The sequence below is a fragment of the Neodiprion virginianus genome, chromosome 6 (genome assembly GCF_021901495.1).
Source record: "Neodiprion virginianus isolate iyNeoVirg1 chromosome 6, iyNeoVirg1.1, whole genome shotgun sequence".
Classification (NCBI taxonomy): domain Eukaryota; kingdom Metazoa; phylum Arthropoda; class Insecta; order Hymenoptera; family Diprionidae; genus Neodiprion; species Neodiprion virginianus.
In genome coordinates, this window is record NC_060882.1 from 16,856,694 (window position 1) to 16,875,955 (window position 19,262).

General features: G+C 41.1%; 2 protein-coding genes across 2 annotated transcripts; both read right to left on the reverse strand.

Moving 5' to 3' along the window:
- Window positions 1-2,525: 2,525 nt before the first annotated feature.
- LOC124307400 (actophorin-like) lies at window positions 2,526-4,876 on the reverse strand. Its single transcript, XM_046769043.1, has 3 exons — window positions 4,721-4,876; window positions 3,436-3,665; window positions 2,526-3,135 (listed from the first exon to the last, which is right to left on the reverse strand). The coding sequence occupies exons 1-3, from the start codon at window positions 4,764-4,766 to the stop codon at window positions 2,941-2,943; spliced, it is 471 nt and encodes a 156-aa protein (XP_046624999.1). The 5' UTR covers window positions 4,767-4,876; the 3' UTR covers window positions 2,526-2,940.
- Window positions 4,877-8,348: 3,472 nt separating this feature from the next.
- On the reverse strand, window positions 8,349-15,014 carry LOC124307357 (uncharacterized). Its single transcript, XM_046768964.1, has 3 exons — window positions 14,661-15,014; window positions 12,729-12,806; window positions 8,349-9,862 (listed from the first exon to the last, which is right to left on the reverse strand). Exons 1-3 carry the CDS (start codon window positions 14,811-14,813, stop codon window positions 8,897-8,899), a joined length of 1,197 nt encoding a protein of 398 aa, XP_046624920.1. The 5' UTR covers window positions 14,814-15,014; the 3' UTR covers window positions 8,349-8,896.
- Window positions 15,015-19,262: the final 4,248 nt, after the last annotated feature.

The window sequence follows — 19,262 nt, forward strand, 5'->3', positions numbered from 1 at the left end:
CTCTCATGTTTGAACGCACTTCTATAAAGAACCATGTAACCGTATGAGTAAAACTCACACATGCCCGGGTTTATTGAGTCATATGTGCCAGGCACCGGTAGCGTTGGGCTCTTTCTTCTGTTTTTTATGCCTCCACTACCGACTTCAAGTTCAATGCTCCTCTAGAAACTTCCGGAGAATTGACTCTTGCTGCGACGATACTTTGATTCGAACTCTCGAGCATCCACCAAGGTACGGCTTCGACTTGAACTCGAACTCTGACTTGTCGTTTTCATCTCTAAGTAACGGGGGAGTATGAAGTCAGACTTTGGCCAATATGTTAAAATTCTTCTTTGTGTAGGTAGTTTTAATTTAGAATGTCGAGAGAAATTGTTCGCGAATTTCTCAGCTTGCTTGAAAAGCCGTTCATGGATCCAAAACCAATTTGGAGGTTTTTGAAACATTCCTTCAGCATAGTTGAAGAAATTCGCACAGTTTCAACGGAATGGAGAAATTGGTGGAAACAAGTTATTCGATTCTGCTAGAGAGAAGAACACAAAAAGTGGGGATAAATATAAAGAATTTCGCCAAAGGAATCAGAAAGATCTGTTTGATTCGACAGAAGTTAAAACTGTCGACAATTTAGGTAGATATTATTTAAATTGCTACATTTTTAAACATAAAAATAAATGAATACCGCCTGCTAACTTGCTTACTCATCTCGGAAAACTCATTTAAAAATTAGTCGATTTTCTGGTTTTCACAAGCATTCTGCACAAATCATCTCTCAACACGACTTCACTTTTCAGTTTCGAAATTAAAAATAATTCTTTATATTCGATCTATTCTTCTATTCGATTCTTGTTGCAATTAGATTTCCAATATTCTCTCTGTGTGTTATTTTGTCTGTGATTTAGGCTAAACTTTTGTAGCTGGAAAGACGGACTCGTAAATTGTAACATATTTGAAGTTTAATACGGTACGTTCCTGTTTGGATTATTTTATGACGTCGCAAATTCAATCACATACCGCAGTTTATAAATTTTACCACACTTTACCGCAGACGCTTCGATAAACTGTGTCGATTTGAACTGGCAGAAAAGTCGTGCTCTGGTTTCGGTGAAACGAGCCTAAAAGACAACCACGATAAATCGTAAGACAATCACTGTAATAACACAACAGATGGCTGGGTCTGTAAAAACACAGTCGTTGTCATTATACCTAATCGTTTTACCGTCTTTCTCCCCAATCTTCTTACGAATTTTAAGAACGTCTTCCTTTGTCCTTAGAACTTGGGTCGCTTGCTCGAGGCGTTGCGGATAATCCGAGCTGGTCCTTAGCGGACGAGATGTAATTTTGGATTCCGTTCAAAGAGGGTTACAGAATTTTAAGACCCCTCGACCTCGACTGCGCGTCATCATCCCTTTCATCTGATACTCAGGATATAATCCTTCGATGAAAAAATAACGAGATCATACTTTTGTCTGATCGATGGATCAAACTTGCCAGATAGAAACGATTTAACGGGGACACGATAATCGTCTATCGAAGGCTGATTGTGAGTAGGTGTGATGTGGTTTTCTCTTCAGGACTTATTCATAACGCGGCTATTGACACGTACGCGACATCGTAATCAGGTGGCTATAAAATTTGTGATGGAAAGGCACGCCTTTCCTACAGGAGAAATTCATGCCGCCAAGACCTTTCGATCATTAAGTGCGTGTTCGGAATCAGTGACTCAGTTTTCATGGCGGCAGATGAACTGCAATGTGATTTCTCACCCTCAGGATTGAGTAGAAAAGCACGGCTGTTTGTTTCCACGATCGAGTACAAAAGTTTTAAAAAAGGGTTATTAAACGCGTGCAGCGCTTCGGCGAAAAGGTGATTGGCATAAGCATGAGAGAGCGCTACTCGTAATTTATAACGGCTCGAGTCTTATCAAGATCGCTGAGAGCAAGGTCGGTTTCTTGTACATACGGTGGCTTAAACTTGACCTTAAACCGCCCGTGGCGGCTGGAGCGTTTATAATGACAGGACTGGACGGTGGAAAGGTACAAACTAATTCGAGATGCTATTACGAGTACGAGAGAGAGAGAGAGAGAGAGAGAGAGAGACCGAGCTGACTCGTTATTCTTGGTCACCCCGCGAGGCACCGATCAACGACTCGACGAGTCGAGAAAAATGTTCGGTAATAACAGTTGGAGAAAGAAACGAAATCTCAGCCGCGATCTCTGCGTCGTTTCAAGACGGGTTCAGAGCTTTGTCTGTCTGATGCTGAACTCGGCCAGACTAAGTGTTTCAGGAGTGACGAGAAACGTCCAATTTTTTCGAACAACCTATAATAAAATTGTTGTCTACTGGAAATTCCCATTTCCATGATTGTTTTGATTAATACGATTCCATCCTGGAATCTACGGAAATTCAGGAAGGATCTCTTACAAACATGACTGTGGTTGAATCTGGACACTCGAAATACTTGTAATAAATCTCGGTGTTTTTGATACACGAAGAAAAGTTGGAGAATCAGGTTTCAAGCGATCACATAATTTTTGGCTTAATTCGAAATGCTTTATTGTTATGCATACGCGGCCACATCAGTAGCCACGTGGCGCAGGGATTATACATTTATCTTACAATAAGTAAAAGCTTGGAATGAATATACCAAAAGCAATTGTATGCCTCGATTCACCGTCGTACGGTAATTGTCTTAAGGAGATGCTACACTCGATTTCAGCATGGACTCAGATATATCTAAATGTCCAAGTTCACGGCTCACCAACGTAGAATGGGTGTAACAGCCGGATTCTACGTACCATTCTGAACAAAATTGTGCCACTATATTTTGATTGAACGCAACAATTAATTGGTGTGTTTTTGTTCAGAATTGCATGTAGAATACGACATTCAACGCAGTCGCTAAGAACAGACTATAGCATTCCATTAAGATTACTTCCTTCCATTTTATGCCTTAGGAATGGCTGGAGCTACCTTCAGTTTAGCAATTAGGTTCTCGTCGGTCAGTTCACTCTTCTCGTTGAATTGGACAAAGTAATCAATGCCAGCTGCTGCAGCGTGTTTCTCGTCGTACGCGTTGCGGAAAATCTCTTTTTCTGCCGCTGTCGCGGTTTCCGGGCTCCAGAGGATCAGCACTCGTTTCTGTGAATTTCAAAACAACGGTTGATGAGCTCAATGATTGGCATTGCCAGAATCGGCTCGCGCGTGAAAAATAAATTCACACCGGAATGAATAAATTGTTTTTTAATAAATTAGTTAAATAGATAATTTTCAAAATCAATGCCGACTTCCAAGATGATTCTTAGGTTGAAATTCTAGGTAAATGATGTATTACTTCTTAATCTTGTCAAGTAAATTTATTCAAAACGGGATTTCATCGTGACCGAGAAGGAATTCACCTTGCATGGCTACGAAGTGCCAAATTAGATAACAAAAACGCACCTTGACTGGAGAGCCGTTCTCTTCGTATTCGTAGTCGATCATTCCATAGCGAGAATCATCATGTTTGCCTATCTTCGCCGCCATATCCTTGAACGATTCACTTGGTGGTCCGCTATCTTCCACATCGGATTGAACTCCGTCTTTCAGTGAGTAAATTACGTATCGCAGTTGTCCCTTATTCAGCTCTCCGACACTCTCCTTCACCGATTTCCCTATCTCGATACTGTGAACTGTGAAATGAAATTATCCTGCAGATTAGTAATTCCCAGTTTTACTGTATTTGTAGCGTATCTCTCAATTTCGTGACTACGATTTATATTCCTGTCAACTAGGCATTTTTGGTATTTCAGCGATGCCTCAAATTGCATAAAGACTTGAGCGACGTTAATGCCCAGGTGAAAATACCATCTCCAATAATTTTGTTTCACAAAAAATTAATGCGATTCGCAGAAAATGATGAAATATTATGAAAAATTGCGACCGTCTAGAACTATATTTAAAAACGAAACATGAAATCAACCAACCCAGAATTTTTAAATTGATTGATTTTAAAAGTGGCTTGAATTTTCGTAAAAAAAAGTACTAACTTGTAAAGAAAATTATAATAATTGACACGGCTTTACGATAGCAATAAAAAAAATCTGCTCGTTGGAAAAATGATAGTAAAATTCGATGAACTATTGTAAGGTTTTACGAATGTATACGAAAATCTACAATCGAATAAAAATTGTTACAGTTCCACGTCGATAATTGTTACAACTGGTGAGGAAATTCGCAACTCGAAAACGAATAAATTGTTTTACATTAAATTCTGCCGAAAAATATGAATTCCCATGAATGATCCTCTATAAGATTGCGAATATCCATGAATGAGAAAGTATGACGTATTATTCTTGAAGCACTGCCAGATGTCGCATTTTTCACGCAAAGAAAAACTTACCGCTTGCAAACCAAGACTTTTGAAAATTTTTTAAGTATATCTAATCTTGACGGCTTCAGAAAACTCATCAGAAATTTTTGAACTTTTCTTGTCTCACTAGGTGAGTCTTATGAAAAAAGTTGAATGTTACTTGTTTCTCGAAACTCGAAACCAGGAATTCTACGATATTCTACAAATATTATATTCATTTCAATAATTGATGTACGAACAATTGACGCGAAAAAGAAAACCATTCCACAACAGTCCATAAAAAAAAAACACGAAATTTCACGAAAAAATTCTGTTAAACAACTACTACTGCCTTTCAAATTCCAGAGGCATGAGAATGAAATAATTCAAACTTACCAGCAGCGATGGTTACAACCAGCAAAACGATTGAGTAGAACCTCATCTTGAATGTGGTTTAACGAAGGAATAGAAGTCCTGTAACTCTGGGTTATTCGGAATCGAGCTCCTGGTTACGAGTGACGAGATGTTCAACGACTGCTAGCTTAAATACGCTGGCTACTGACAGCTTGTTTGCTAAAAAAACGACGCATCAGAGAAGCTGTTACAGTGTGGTTGTGATTTTTTCACACACTTATACCTACGTAATGCTGATAGAAAAAGTCGGATTATAATTTACGAATGGAGATAGATAGATATAACAGTACCTGTTTCAAGGTCCCGAGTTCATCGGTGTTATCCTGCCACCATGCGAATGGGACATGAGCAAAATAAAATTTAATACGCGGTTTTTTGCTACGTTCGATAAATGATGTAACCATATTTTACACGGGCGATGGGAACCAGCCAAGACTTCCGTTACGTAATTTTATTACTTTTGTAGTGGCAAACATTAATTACAATTCGATAGATGTTTTTTCATTACCATGTTAAAAGATTAACTGCGCAAAAGCTTTTGGTAAAATACTTCACCGTCCCCGACCGATCAGATATATTCGGAAAACTTCACTCGTTTTAACCCAAAATACTGGTACTGATGTTGAAAACTTGAGAAAAGAGGTCTTATCTATTCCATGATTCCAAACATTTCAATTCTGCGTGACAAACATCACCCTGTATTCATATGAAGTTATTATTAAATAACGCGAGAATTATATAGGACTAATTCCTAACGAAAAAAGTAAAAAGAAACGACATAAGAATTTTCTCAAATGGAGAAAAAAGAAAACATCTTTCGCCGTTTGAATTGCAAAACGAAACGATGAATAATTATTGCTGCAATCAAAAAGGAATGAAAACTTCACCTGCTGAATTATGTCTGTAAAAAATGTATTCATTGCCAGTGGATAATAGAATCGAATGAATATCGCGGACGTGATACTTGCTTGTGGCTCCTTATTTGGATTTAAGATTAATTCTTCACCCCGTAATTCTGCCTTGCCTGCGAGCCTGAATTTTTGACACGTTATCCTTCGATGAACAAAAAAGAAAGAGGCGAGATTTATTTCGGCAAACAGAGGCTGAACGAATATGACGCAATTGATTGGCAGCGTGGAAATTTACGACTCGGTTTATGCAGCGTTATAATTATAGAGTAAAAAATTCAAGCTCTTGTCAGACTAATTTTTCATCGCAATTTTTTTTCTTCCGTCTCCGAATGATTCGCTGCTCGAGTTTTCATTCACGGTTTGTCTGCATCGGCGTTAAATAACTTTCAGCGATCCCAGCCGCCTGCACCGCACCCTTTTCGGGTTTAAATAGAAGGTTTTAATTCAGAGGACGGGCTAAAAATTCCTTCAGGGTGAGATCAGAAATAAGGCGATTATAGGCATGAATAATATCAGCTGGGAATCCTTGCTCCGCAATGTAGGTTCAGATTTTAAATCCTTTAAATATATTTTATCGCGCTACTTTGTCCGGGCTAATCCTCGCGTCTCGGATGATTGAAATAGATTTTTTTACTCTGCTAACAATTCGTTTCCGTCCCGACTGCTTCTTGGATGGCTCTGCGTGGCTATTTGAAATTATGGAAACCGATCAAACGGCGATATAACGTGAGTCGCTTATCGGCTGAACCCTTGGGAGGGATTCGTGATGTTCTTCTTATCTCAGGCTACCGGACTATCCTCACGATTTATAACCTTAGACTAAGCTCTCCTAACTCCTCGTTTGTCAACGATGACTCGATCAAGAATCACTTTAATAATGCGTACAAGGGCAATTTTTAGTAGCGATCTTTTTATTTTTGTCAATTAAAAAGGCATCATCAAGAACACGGATTGCCTGATAGTGTTGAATACATACAAAGTCCATTGGAGTGCAGAAATGAGAAGTAAAAATTTCGAATAAAAATGCAGTTGCATTTCTGATTGCCAATATTCATCCAGACATAATAGACGTGTCAAGGATTCGCAAATGAAACTGTTCAACCGAACGTCACAGGTTCTCGAAATAGTAGCTTGCGTACTTTCGTAACCTCGGCCTGCAATTCAAGTACCCGTGAACAAATAATCAGTTGAAGTGTGTACAGCATGCTGCACATTTACAAAAAAGTGGTTGAATTTGCTGTACCGATAATTTTTTTTAAATTGACCACAGATTTCGGTTTTTATTCAATTGAAAGATAAAATTTTGGGTAAACCAAATTGAATGGTTAAACTATAAGAAATAACGAAACAATTATTTTTTTCAGGTAAATAAAAGAGGTGATCTACGTCAACTTGACCGGTTTCTGACTCTCGATTATTTCCGATTTAGATGTTGATTTTTTGCACGATTTCAACTGCAGAAAGAAATCCATTTGAATGATTTTAGACTTTTCAAAGTTCCGTTACAGAAAAATAAATTATGCGTTTTGATTCGAAAATTTTTACGTATAAATGATATGTATACACAAAGAAACAAAAATTAGGTTGTGTATGTGGCAAGTATTTTAATTGTATCGAAGTTGATGTATTTCATCGCTACACATGTCATGCCAGACGGTAATCAAAGTTCTTACGTTTCTTGTTGTAGCTAAAAGATGCGACAAAAATTAACAGCGACTTGGATCAGGATGTACGTACCAGACAGCACTTGGACAAAAAGAAATCATGACAGTAAAAGTTGTTATGAGGTGCGTATCCTTAATTTATTACTTTTTGATCCACTTTGCGCTATGTAACAAGTCGAATACTCCTCATTTTTTCATATACTCGAATCGACATGCTTTAAATTTGAGTTTTATGAATGTTAGCCACAGGCTTGCATATAATTGTAAGTGACTAGCCGGATGGATTTCCGGTGTCAAAGAACACTGAAAGTTTATGGCAACATTAAAATTGAATTACGAGATTTCCGAATTACCGGAAAACACCTGGTGGAGTTCAAAAAAATTCAATTTACGGTCAGAGTCTATATCTCTTATTATTGAGTGCTCGGTCCAAATAGTCGGCAAGGTATCCTCAGGAAATTCATCCGCTTTCACATAATCAGGTTTCCAGCTTTCTGATTGACCGGGAAATGATTCCAACTCCAAAATTCTTCTTGCTTTCCGAAGTACAGCTGAACGCGTTGCGTGCGTGTATATTGTATTGCGTTAGTTAGGCGCAATTACTTATCGCAAAGCTGTCTGAAAGAGCATCATTGAATAAAACGTGGCTGTTACAAATACGTGCTTGCCGGTAGTTTAAAAGCTGATTTAAGTCTGAACGTCAGCAGATTTGAGTGCTGAAGTGCTGATTAGAAGTTAAGTCTAGTACCTCGAATGCCAATTCCTGTAACAAGATTGGTTATCCGTCAAATTCGCAGTAACGTAGTGGCGACACAATAATTTCTCAGTAGATGCAATAATTAATATATAAGAATAATGAATTCTTACAATTGGAGTTACCAATTTTTCGAAGGCTCAACATCGAAACGAAACAGTTTGATTATCAAATATATATCAATTATTTAATATTTCTCCAAGTATATATACAGTATGAATATTTACAAATAAATTATACACAATCTGGATATTATACAGATAGTAATTATAGGAACTCTTGCACAGTCTCTGCATTACATAATTTGAGCAATTATCGCCATGTAACTAATTTTTCGTTACATAAAACTTGAAATCTATAAACACAGTATTAATATGTACAACTTTACCGCAAGAGAACGGTGAAACTTAGCGCAGGTATAAAATCATTGAAGTTTAGCGATCGGCGAGATCGCACCGCGGAAATATGTTTTGTCTGCAAGTCAGGGTAGCCAACTTTAAAAAACTCACTCGCATCAAGTGGCGCACTGAAATTATGTTGGTACGCTGACTTGTAGCACTTATCAGTCATCACTCATAAGTCAGTTGACAATGAAAGTTTGCCAAGCCTTCCCGGTTGACTGCGTCGACTATGTGAGACCTGCTTAGCCTGGAATCGCATTGCCTACATAACCTCCGTAAGCCGGGTTTGAGAGCTGAAGCTTGTGGTGGCCAGCCTGTATGAGAAGACGACGAAGCTCGCGCATGCGCAGTCGGATGCGCAACCTGCAACGTTATACCATTTCTTCTCGGTAGATTAACGATTTTGGTGGCACCTCGCACATCTCTCCTCACACATAGTCCAGCTTATCGTCTACCGGCGTTCTCCTGCAAACCTTGAGGAGAACAACAACCGTGACGAAGCTCAGGGCGCTGGCACATCCGGCCAAAATTGCCAAGGGCTGAACACTCGAGTGTGCTGCCTCCAGGGGAGCGAACTGAACGGATTTGATAGTCGTGTCGATCTCAAGGGCGAAGCTGCCGGGCCCGTCGTTGGACGCAACTCGGACGAGGTACTTGGTTCCAGGAAGAAGAGATATCTGGGTAGACTTGGCGTCGGCGACCTGGTTGCCCATCAGCCCGCCGGCTTCCGGTTCCCAGGAGACGATGTACGAGGCTTCACCGGTTCCCTTCTCCACGCTATTCTTCGACGTAGTTTCCATCAGGCTTGGCTCCTCGCCGTAAATCTCAGGTCGTTCCTCTTCACTCTGAACGCCGACGTCGGCAAGGATCCTGGCGTTCTGTTCGTCGAAGTAGCTTCTCGCCCCGGGCGCGAAGTAGAGTCTGATCCTGTCCGCGGCAGCAGAATCACGGGGCTCGAAATTCCGCGTCGAGCTCAAGGCATTCCGCAGGACCTCGTCGTTCTCGAAGTCGATTGCCTGCATCGCGGAGTTCGGGTTTCCGATTTCGCCGTTCTCGTTGTCCTCGACGGTACTCCCGCTCCAGCTCAGACTCGCCTCGAAGAGGGCGCCCTCCCTCAAACTCTCCAGGGTCGGCTTCCAGAATTCCCCGCTGTACTGCCGCACCCCGTTTTCAGCCACGACCACGACCCACGTAGTCTCGTTCACCGTCATGGTTCCTCCCCCGGGGACCTGATCCATCTCTTTCCACTCCGCCTCGATCTTCCTGAATACTATTGCCACGTCGTACGCCTCCAGGTACGCCGGCCCGGCCATCGGCGCCGGCAATGTTGAGGGCAGGAATTCCTCTTCGACTCTCGTTCCGTGGTAGGCGCAGGCCGTTTTACACCCGGATAACTGTTGGGAGGAAAAGAGAAAATACGGTTAGTTGGGTTTTTACATCTGAATTAAGCGCACAAAGGGTACTGGACGTGGAATTTCAGAGAGCGAGCTGTGCTCGGGAAAGAAACAAGTTGGCATTTTACTGTTTTTTTTCACCGTTTCAGGTCGAAAAAATTTAGAAAAAAGTTACACCTCAATTTATTGCTTAATGATTTGGACAACCGATGAATTTACGTAAAACGTATTTGAAGATTCTACCGATCATCATCGGATTAACCATCCAAATTTCTTCAATTTGTACAATACAATTCATCGAGTAAGTTTTTGGTAAATTTTTTTTTTCCGATCATTACGCCAAGATGACTATAATTTGTTTCACTCGGAGCGAATTGGTCGCTGGTTGTTTATGATATCCAAACTTAATATAATTATAATACTTTACAACAAAAATTCCGATGCACCAAAAGTACAAAATTGTATCTTTTCGTTAATCTTGTAAAAATTACCAATACCAAATAGAAAACTAATTGAAAACAGTTCGTGATGCTTGTGTAGCAAAAAAAAAAATCTGACGCGTGTAACTTCAATAATCTTACGAGCAAAGAAAACTTAATCGGAAGTTTGGTTCACAGGTGTGTTAAACGACTGGAAAGGTTGTAATCTTTTTCGCATCGTCTGTTTGTCAAAATTATTATTATAAAAAATGAATATAACGATAGCTTATTTTTACTAACGATCCTGCCAAACAATTCGTATTGTTCCTTTGTAGTGAAAAATGATTCACGTCACTTTGTAACGTCACTTGGAAAATTTTCCGAAACATTCCGAGACTCTGAGGGGTGGAAACTACTAATTGTGTTAATTATCGGTGTGGAATGGTACTTTCGTAAGAATGTAGTTATTATCCAGTAGTGAGCACAGCATACGCTGCGATAATAATTAGTACCGGAAACGCATTTTCTCCCATATAATTAGGCGTGCGCTAGAATTCTTCTAGCACAATAGAATTTTCATTCGGCAACGGAAGTAAAAAATTTCAAGTCACATTAATGGCTATCGCGTATTAAGTGAGCGTTCGTTCCACCTGCCGAGGCCTTGATAAGACAGTGCGAGCGATGCACGGAGAATCTCCTAATTCTCATGTGCTTCCCGAGATAATATTTGAAATCCCGTAACGGTAGTGCTGTTTTTCCAAATATTTAACGAAGATTACGATCGTTCCGCTAGGTCAGAAAAGTGGGTTGTCCTTCTCCTGTTCAATCTACCGTTTAAATCAGCAGGTAGACGCCTTAGAAACTCGGGCGTCGTAAAGGTTGAATAGATTTTCTTTCAAAGATAATCAAACCCTACATGGACGTGACTTACGCGGAGGTAGCGAGCCCTTGGGACGTCAGATTTTCGACCGTATATTCTTTACGAAGGGGAAAAACTTCGGTTCGCTTGTAACAAGAAAAATTTCATAATGCTTTCGAATTTTGAGCGCAAAAATTTTATTTCAATGCTTTTGGTGCTTCGGTAAATATATTATCTAATTAATGTATCTTGTTCGACTGCTTATAATTTTTGCGTGATCGTTCCGTCGGTGGACAAAAAATCTTCGATCAATAACGTTTTACATGAATTGTAACGTGGAACCGATGAGAAATATACACGAATTGTTTGAATAGACCAGATTTTACACAAGCTTGCGCACTCTCTGATTGTGCATTACACACGGGCCCAGTTTTATATTATTAATAATTACATCGAATCACGAAGTTCTGCGGGCTCGTTGTCTCGGGGTTACGGCCTCATTTTAGATAATAACGAAGTAAGGGTGTGCCGAGCTCACCGGTGCACAAATTGATTTGTAAAACTGCTCAATTGCACGCGACTCGTGGGGATATTTCATTTGATTTGTGTTTCGATCCTGCAGCACAACATCATGCTGTATTAAAGATTGAGATTCTCTCGCGTGCAGACGCGTCAGTTACATTCCATCGGTCTTAAATTGGTTGTACAAAGTGTACGGATGCGTACAGATGTGTCTATATAATGAAGAGATAATGAAGAGAGAAAGGATGAAAGGCAAGAAACCCGAAATTGACTCGTTATATAATTTTGTTTTCGGGGACGGGCCGAGAAATTTTTTCATCTGTTTTCATCATGAACAGTTGAGGCTGCTAGTTTGGTAATTTTCCTCGCGGAGCTTGTTATCTAAAAATGTTACGAAGCGTCTTATCAAGTTTGTTGAAGAACTCTCCAAAGTGGGCAAAGATATAGGAAAAAAAATGAGCGAGCCATAAAACGCTAAAACCAAATTTCAGCTTAAGTCTATTCCACAGGATTCAACATTATTTGTCACTTCAGGAGTTGCTATAAAATAGACAGAGAAATACTAGAACTATTAGGAAATCGATATTATATTATTGTCAACTTTGTACAGAGATCGTTTGCACAGTGTTTCACAACAAATTTCAGGTACAAGTTACGACCGGAGTCGTTAGAATCGGAATTTAACCAATTTAGATTATTTGTCAAAATATCAAGAAACCGAGAAGCTGAGATTTATTCTACTTTTTCGTATCATTGAGTAACGTGATTATAAATTTATTTCGAGTTTTTCAGCCAGAAATTTCTTTGTACGTTTGAATAAAAAAATTCATTTTCCTTCTATATTGCTTGCGACTTGATTTGTTAGTACATACATATCTATGTACATTGTAAACATATATCCATGTGTAATACGTTCTTTAGCTGGGCATTTCAGTCTGTCAAATCTCTCGTAAAGATTTCGTCATCTTTTTTTCAAGATGTTCAAATCACTTTTCCACCTTTTTTCGACCGCCCAAAGACTCGAATTTCGTCTTACAGTATCCCATACCATTCGTAACACACTTACACAAATTTCCTCGTCAACTTGGCAGACGGATCCCCAAATACTCCAGTTGTTTTCCAGAAAGCCACAGGCCTCCCAGCACTGTAAGAAAAGAATAAAAATAAATAATGAAAGCGGTGTAAGAAAACGAAGAAGAGTAGCAGAAGAACGAGAAGAAACGGTGATGAAAAAGGAGCAAGTCTTGGGTTAAAGGTAGACCATGAATTGGGCGATTTAAGTGGAGGCTTAAATTAGGGCTTGAATCGAGGGCCGAATCGCTGTTATACTTCGGCCACGGTCTCTCCCAACGAACCGCAGTACCGCATCACGACTCTGCGCCTTCTGTTTATATTTATTGGGGTTCATCAAGCGCGTCGTCGGGGCGGCCGATTTTCCACTTCGGAGAAACAGTACAGGAGAAGAACTCTCTTAACGACTGTTCCGAAACGGTTCCCCGATTTATTTGTCCTCAGTTTTTTCGCCCTCCCGTTTTCTCTCGCCTTGATTACCTCTTTTCTTTATAAGTCGGATGCATCGCGTCGACGGTATATATATTATTTTTAATCAAAATTTCATATCCGCGGGTGATTCAACTTGCTCAATTTTGATTCGTTGATTCGCAGACAAGAAAAAAAATTCCCTAGAACAGTGACACTCGACCATAACCTCTCGCCTACGATGCTGGTAACATTTTTACTATGTTGGCTACGGTTTTAAACCAGACGAGTCGCGATCATCGAGCGGGTCCTTTCAAGAAGAACTCTCGGTATATGTTGTACGAGCATCGAAGATTGAGGATGAAGAACAGAGAGAAACCGAGCCGAAGAACGTGAGTCGATAGAAAAAAAGCTGCACCAAAAATTCGATTCCCGATCTCACCGACAGATGGCGGCCAACCGGACCCCGGGCCGTTGTTTGTTTCCCTTTTTCCATTACCGTGTTTTACCTTGGGCTTTTTATTCCTATTTCGACTCCGCTTGCTCCCCGGGGAACAATTGATCATTGCCGACAACCGCGGTCCACATGCACAGGCAAAAAGGCAAATTGTACAAAGCGAGTGCGCTGCGCGGGTGTATGAAACCGCTTCATTTCACGGGGAACAATCGACGCGATCTCTGAGAGGACAGGTACGCGTACCACCCAACCAGATGGGCATAAATTTGAATCGATTTCTCTCGATCGCTCGGCGATGCTCACCACAGGCATTATACACACGCCAAATGAGCAACGCCCACACCAGCGTCCATCTGTCGCCCTGGCAGAGCAAGGCTGGAGGAAGGCACGTCCCAAGGGGGGCCGGTCTGACTGCGAGGGACACCGGACCACCATGATTTCAGCTACGGCGCCCCATAAAACTGACGGAAAGATTTATCGCCATTGTCACCGAGACAATGTACACGCTGTGCAGAGCAGTAAGATACGCGTCTACGATTTTTACCGGATACGCTGTCTCTTTACGTGAGGCGACGTTGGCGCAGCGGCGCGCATCATCCTTCCGTTCAAATTTCATCCCCCGCATCCCGGTTATTCCGAAAGCTGTTTACGGCGAACGGAAAATGAACAGACCTTACGCCATGCCCTTTCATGAATTACGGATGACTCGCCTCCGGCCGGGATTTCGATTACACGACGCGTAGGCTTCGGTGATTTCTGCAGCCTTTCTCGCCCCAAGGATATTACCGGGTGTTGGGAACGTGATCGGAAAGACTAGCTCACAAGCAGCGTGCAAGGAAAAAACATTCGTTTTACGATTGAGGGGAAATCTCAGTTGAAACGGTCGAAGTAATTACTTCTTCAAGCAGAAGTAGAGATTGTTGGATGGTTTCATTATTCCCGCTATATTGGGTAGAAACTGTAAGAGAGACTACACAAAAAGTAACTTAGCCATAATTCGAACCTCAAGTTACGAATCGAAAGAACGTGAAAAACAATTGGGATCAAATTTTCCTCACTTACCATGTAACAATTCGAAGTATCCTTGCATTCTTTGGCTTCCTGATGACGCCGAAGACACAGAGATCTGCACTGAGCGATTCTCATCGACGGGCCAAGATCAAATCCAGCGGTAACAGTGACCAAGAGGGCGAAAAGTACCCACTCGAGTTCCATTTTGTTCTTTAATACAATTTATGCCTTGTAATGTAATTTCACACCACCTAATCACTAATTCCTACATGCACGATATTACACGGCGCACGGAAATCTCTATCGCTATCATTAAAGCGCTCGCGCTAGATTCTCTTCTAAATCACTGAAGAACTTTTTGTCGCCGCGTGAGTTCCGTTCCGGTTCGCCGTTGGGCCGCGGTTCTTCGTCGTTCGAATTCCAGGTCAACTCTGCGGCTCCAGGTTCGGGAGTTTTTCTTTTATAGCTTCCCGTCCCCCACTCCTTGAAACCCTGCCGCCCCCCCCCCCTTGCCTTGGGTCTCGGCCACCCCGAACCAACCCTCGTAATTACCCCGGCTCGCCTGTCTTCCTTTCGTTCCCGCCGTTCGCGCTGCTGTGGCGTGTTATTTCGTGGATATTATTCCGCCGGCATTGTGCACGTGTGCTTGTAAAACTCATTTCGTAATTGACCGGGATGATCACAGAGACCCGAACTACTGCGAAGGGAAAATATCACCCCGGGTGAAAATTCATTGTGCGTACGAAAAAAGTCGGCAGTTTATACGAATTTATTCACTCATATTGAATCAGGCTTCGGGATAATGGGATTCCGGAGGAATAAAATCTGCGAGAGTTTCGGGGAATTTGTTGAAGGTTAATAAAATTTTTCCAACGAATTCGGAGCTTCTTTTTACTTTTTTGAAGAGAATTTCGATGCCCGCAAAATTTACTCGGAGAAATCGAAAAAATTTTTAAGGAAATTTTGTCCTTGCTCTACAAATACACTTTTGATATTTCAACATCCTCTGAAGATTAAATTGGATGCAACCGTACGTAGGTATCGTAGTGTTTTTCCGTGGGGAAAAATTCAGGCCTGCAACGTTGGGTGGGGGAGAAAATAATTAAATAACAGTATGTGAGCATTGAAGCGGAGGTGGGTAAATTTTTTCCACCAAGTTTTTTCCTCGCTTCTTCGTTTTCCTTTTTTCCTTAACGGTCGGTTGGTCGGTTCGATTGACTGCGCGAGGGTAGAATTTTTGTTATTCTCTTATACAGGTATGGGCCGAATTCTTGGTATTCGACGAATTAATAGTGCCAATTTATCACGGTGTTACACATACACAAGAGTGTCTGCTTATATATCATGGCAATCTTCTCCGTCACCAATATCATACATGTCATGCACGTGTGATACGTGAAATTAATCGCAAAAGCTAAGAAATATTGATGGCGTAATCCGATTGTAATCATTTTTAGGATTCGGCTTGTTTTTTACTCCGTTTTCGTTTTACTTCTTTCAGACTGTAGAAACAGAAAAGCCTCGGTGAAAAATTTGCCTCGAACGTATTAACTTCATGTTGTAACTAATAGCCTCGACTTTTCAATTTCCATACATTAATTGAAATGTGTACCTGTTTGAAAAAAAACGGATCATTTTAATTATACACTCAGCGGAAGTGTTCAACAAGTAATCTGAAACTCTAAAAAACAGACTCTATTCCAGTATCCTAATAGCTTTTGATAATAATATTTATCTATAACCTGCGTCCACTTGAAAATATATAAAGCAATCTTCAGCTTGTTAATCAGCCTTTGAAATTGAAAACTCGCAGAACTTGAGATTTTTTTTTAGTTAATCTGATCATGACTGAATAACGCAGGCGATAAAAATCTTCTCAAACTTATTAAAAAAGATCATTTCTTTGTTTGCTGTTATACATATACCAAAGGTATTGAACAGTGTATCAAAATTCATATGTATATGACGAGGGACTTGAGTTTTCAAAGTTTTACCTCACTTCGTTCAATTAAAAGTTATCACCAATGAACAAAAGCATGTCATACATCTGATAAGTTTCTGTTTGCGGTACGATACGCTAATAGCTGAACCTTCGTTCTATTTTAGACTAAGCCTGAAAAAAAATCACGTATTTCTTTGCAAAGCAAAGCTTTTTCCGTGGGAAAGTAAAAGCTATTTTCGAATATTATTAAATCTCTAACTGCGGCAACTGAATCATTATGATCATCATACACAACGAAACATTTAACTTCCCGCGCCACTTAATTTTCCCAGGTGGGAACGATCGGAGCAAAATTTTGAATCGCTCGTTTTTCGGGTCGGATCGACGATCGCAGCCGCAGTCAAGCAAAAAAATGAAGCGCAAGAGGCGACAAAATTTGTCCGCTACAGGTATAAACTTATTTTTAATAAGAATTAAATTATTGACGAGTGATTCATACGCAGCTAAAAATGGCGCTGCATCTGGCTGTGAATTTTTTTACGTGTTCGTTTTTACGAATTCCGCCCGCAAAAGGTCCGGAAAACATTGGGTGAAAGGATATTCTATCCCGTGTAACTGCACATTGTGTGCCCGACAAATGATATCTAGGAATCCGAAAACGCGTATCCGGCACGGGCCACGCCTATCATGCAGGGTTGTAAAAAACGACGAGGAAGAAATGTCTCGACGAGGAGGAGAAAACGTACCGGAAATCCCCGGGTTCCTCGGAGGCGTCTTCTGTATCTGGACTCCAGGGTGCGCCAGCTATGCGTGATGTCGGTGCACAATGCACAGGATGTGTACAAATAGGGTATTTTATTATTTTGTCTCGCGAGGTGATTGTGGGGTGAAATATACGCAGCTAAACGGCCCTTCGCCTACCTCGGAGACCGGCTGCCCTTCGCCTTCCAGCAACGTTGGGCCGCCCAGCTCGCCCAGCGCATAGAAATCGGAGAATGAAATCTATTCATCTAGGGCTCCGTGCACCGTTTAGGGGTGCAAAGAGAACCGTGCTCCGATCTTTTCTCTGTGCCCCGGGCCTCGGGACACGACATTTTATTGTGTACTTTTCTCACACCTGGGTACCGATTCTCCGGATCTCGGCGCTACCGAATAATTACAGGTATGTACTTAGGGTCGTGTTTGGAAAGGCCCTGGGATTGATCGATTGATTGATTGATCGCTGAGTATTCGGAACGAGACAAACGAGACCGACGGTCGCGTTGTGCTGAAATTTTTACTAGGAAATTTTTGTTAAATACGGGTGTCAAAAGATTTTCAGGTAATGCAGGAACTGCGAGGAAATTTGGTACGAATAAGTGTTTGATGTAAGTATAGCTCTCGATAACAAATTTTCTCGTTATTGCAACGTTGAATTCGTTTGATGGTAAACTATAATTTCTTAGGTCAATAAAATTGTTGAAATAGTTGGAAAATAATATAGTGCGAGTGACTGTGATTAAAGAGAATAGCAACACACGGTAGGAATTCTGAAATATTCTTTTAGATAACGATGAATTAATCGAAGCAACTGAAATTCTTGGAAATCGTTGTATGTCTTGCCGTGATTGTGAAATGGTATAAATTCAATAAAACTCCGTCGATATCAATGTCACGATGTGCTTTCTTGAGTTGCGGTTTAACAAGTTGTTTCCACTCGTCTCCGATGATTTTCCATCGTTCCGCGCGATTTCCAATGAATTTTTGCGATTCATTGCGATTCCATCCAATCCGGAAATCACCGAGTATCGCTCCTAAAGCCACCTAAAGCGCTCTAAAATCATTATAAATCAATAAAAATCACACGATAAGGTACAAATGAACTAGGGTCACTTGAAATCAATGTCAAAAAATTTAAATCACACGCGTACAGCGTAACTCGAAGATGACATTTTTCGCCAACAGGTAAAAAAGTTTCACGGAGGTCCGAAAGACGCTGCATGCGCAAACATTAACGCGCCGTTCTTCAGGGATATAACAAACAGCCGGTGAGCGTCAAAAAAGAGAATTCGGAGATTCGGACCGACGATAGTTTGGAAAAATATTGGGTAAACCTCGGGGGATTAGGGTGAAGGAAAACACCGCGTCTCACACCTTACTCGACGTATAGGGTCGGGCCAAGAAACCAGTCCGAGCTGTCCTTGTCCCGGTCTCCTGGCTAAATCCAAATCCGCAGGAGGCCTAACAAAGCGGAAAATTTTCGTGAACCGCGTGAGTTCCAAATCTGAGAATGAAGAGAAGGGAAGACGGGGAGGGAAGCGAGACCCGCCTTTGAAAATATTTTTCGCGTCAAATGCGCCGGAGACAAATTTTCTTTGTGGAGATTAGTCGTCGCGCGTCTTACTGATCCCGCAGGGATTTCTTTACTTTCCTTTTCCATTTCTGTCCCCCTCTCACTTTTCTATTCACGGTACGTGGTTCGACTCGGAGACAGGTGGTAACCGGAGACCGTGTCTCGATCTCTTTTTTCCGAAGATCCCGGCCCATAAACCTAGGAGTAAGACAGTTTTTCACCATTCCCTAATCTCGTTGACAATTAGTCGCTGCTGCCAGAGGCAAAATCGCTTGGATTTTAACGCCCAAGTTTTTGAACGCACGCCTTTGTGTCCCGTAGTGAATACCGGATTTTATAGCCAACTCTTTTCACCAAAACGGGTGGAGGAGACCATTTT

Excerpts from the sequence above, each read along its gene's own strand:
- LOC124307357 (XM_046768964.1), bottom strand. The coding sequence starts at position 14,813 with ATGGAACTCGAGTGGGTACTTTTCGCCCTCTTGGTCACTGTTACCGCT. Across the intron at positions 12,807-14,660 it reads ATACTTCGAATTGTTACATG|TGCTGGGAGGCCTGTGGCTT; the intron begins GTAAGTGAGGAA and ends CTTTTCTTACAG. Across the intron at positions 9,863-12,728 it reads AAGTTGACGAGGAAATTTGT|TTATCCGGGTGTAAAACGGC; the intron begins GTAAGTGTGTTA and ends TCCTCCCAACAG.
- LOC124307400 (XM_046769043.1), bottom strand. The coding sequence starts at position 4,766 with ATGAGGTTCTACTCAATCGTTTTGCTGGTTGTAACCATCGCTGCTG. Across the intron at positions 3,666-4,720 it reads GGTTGTAACCATCGCTGCTG|TTCACAGTATCGAGATAGGG; the intron begins GTAAGTTTGAAT and ends TTCATTTCACAG. Across the intron at positions 3,136-3,435 it reads AGAACGGCTCTCCAGTCAAG|AAACGAGTGCTGATCCTCTG; the intron begins GTGCGTTTTTGT and ends TGAAATTCACAG.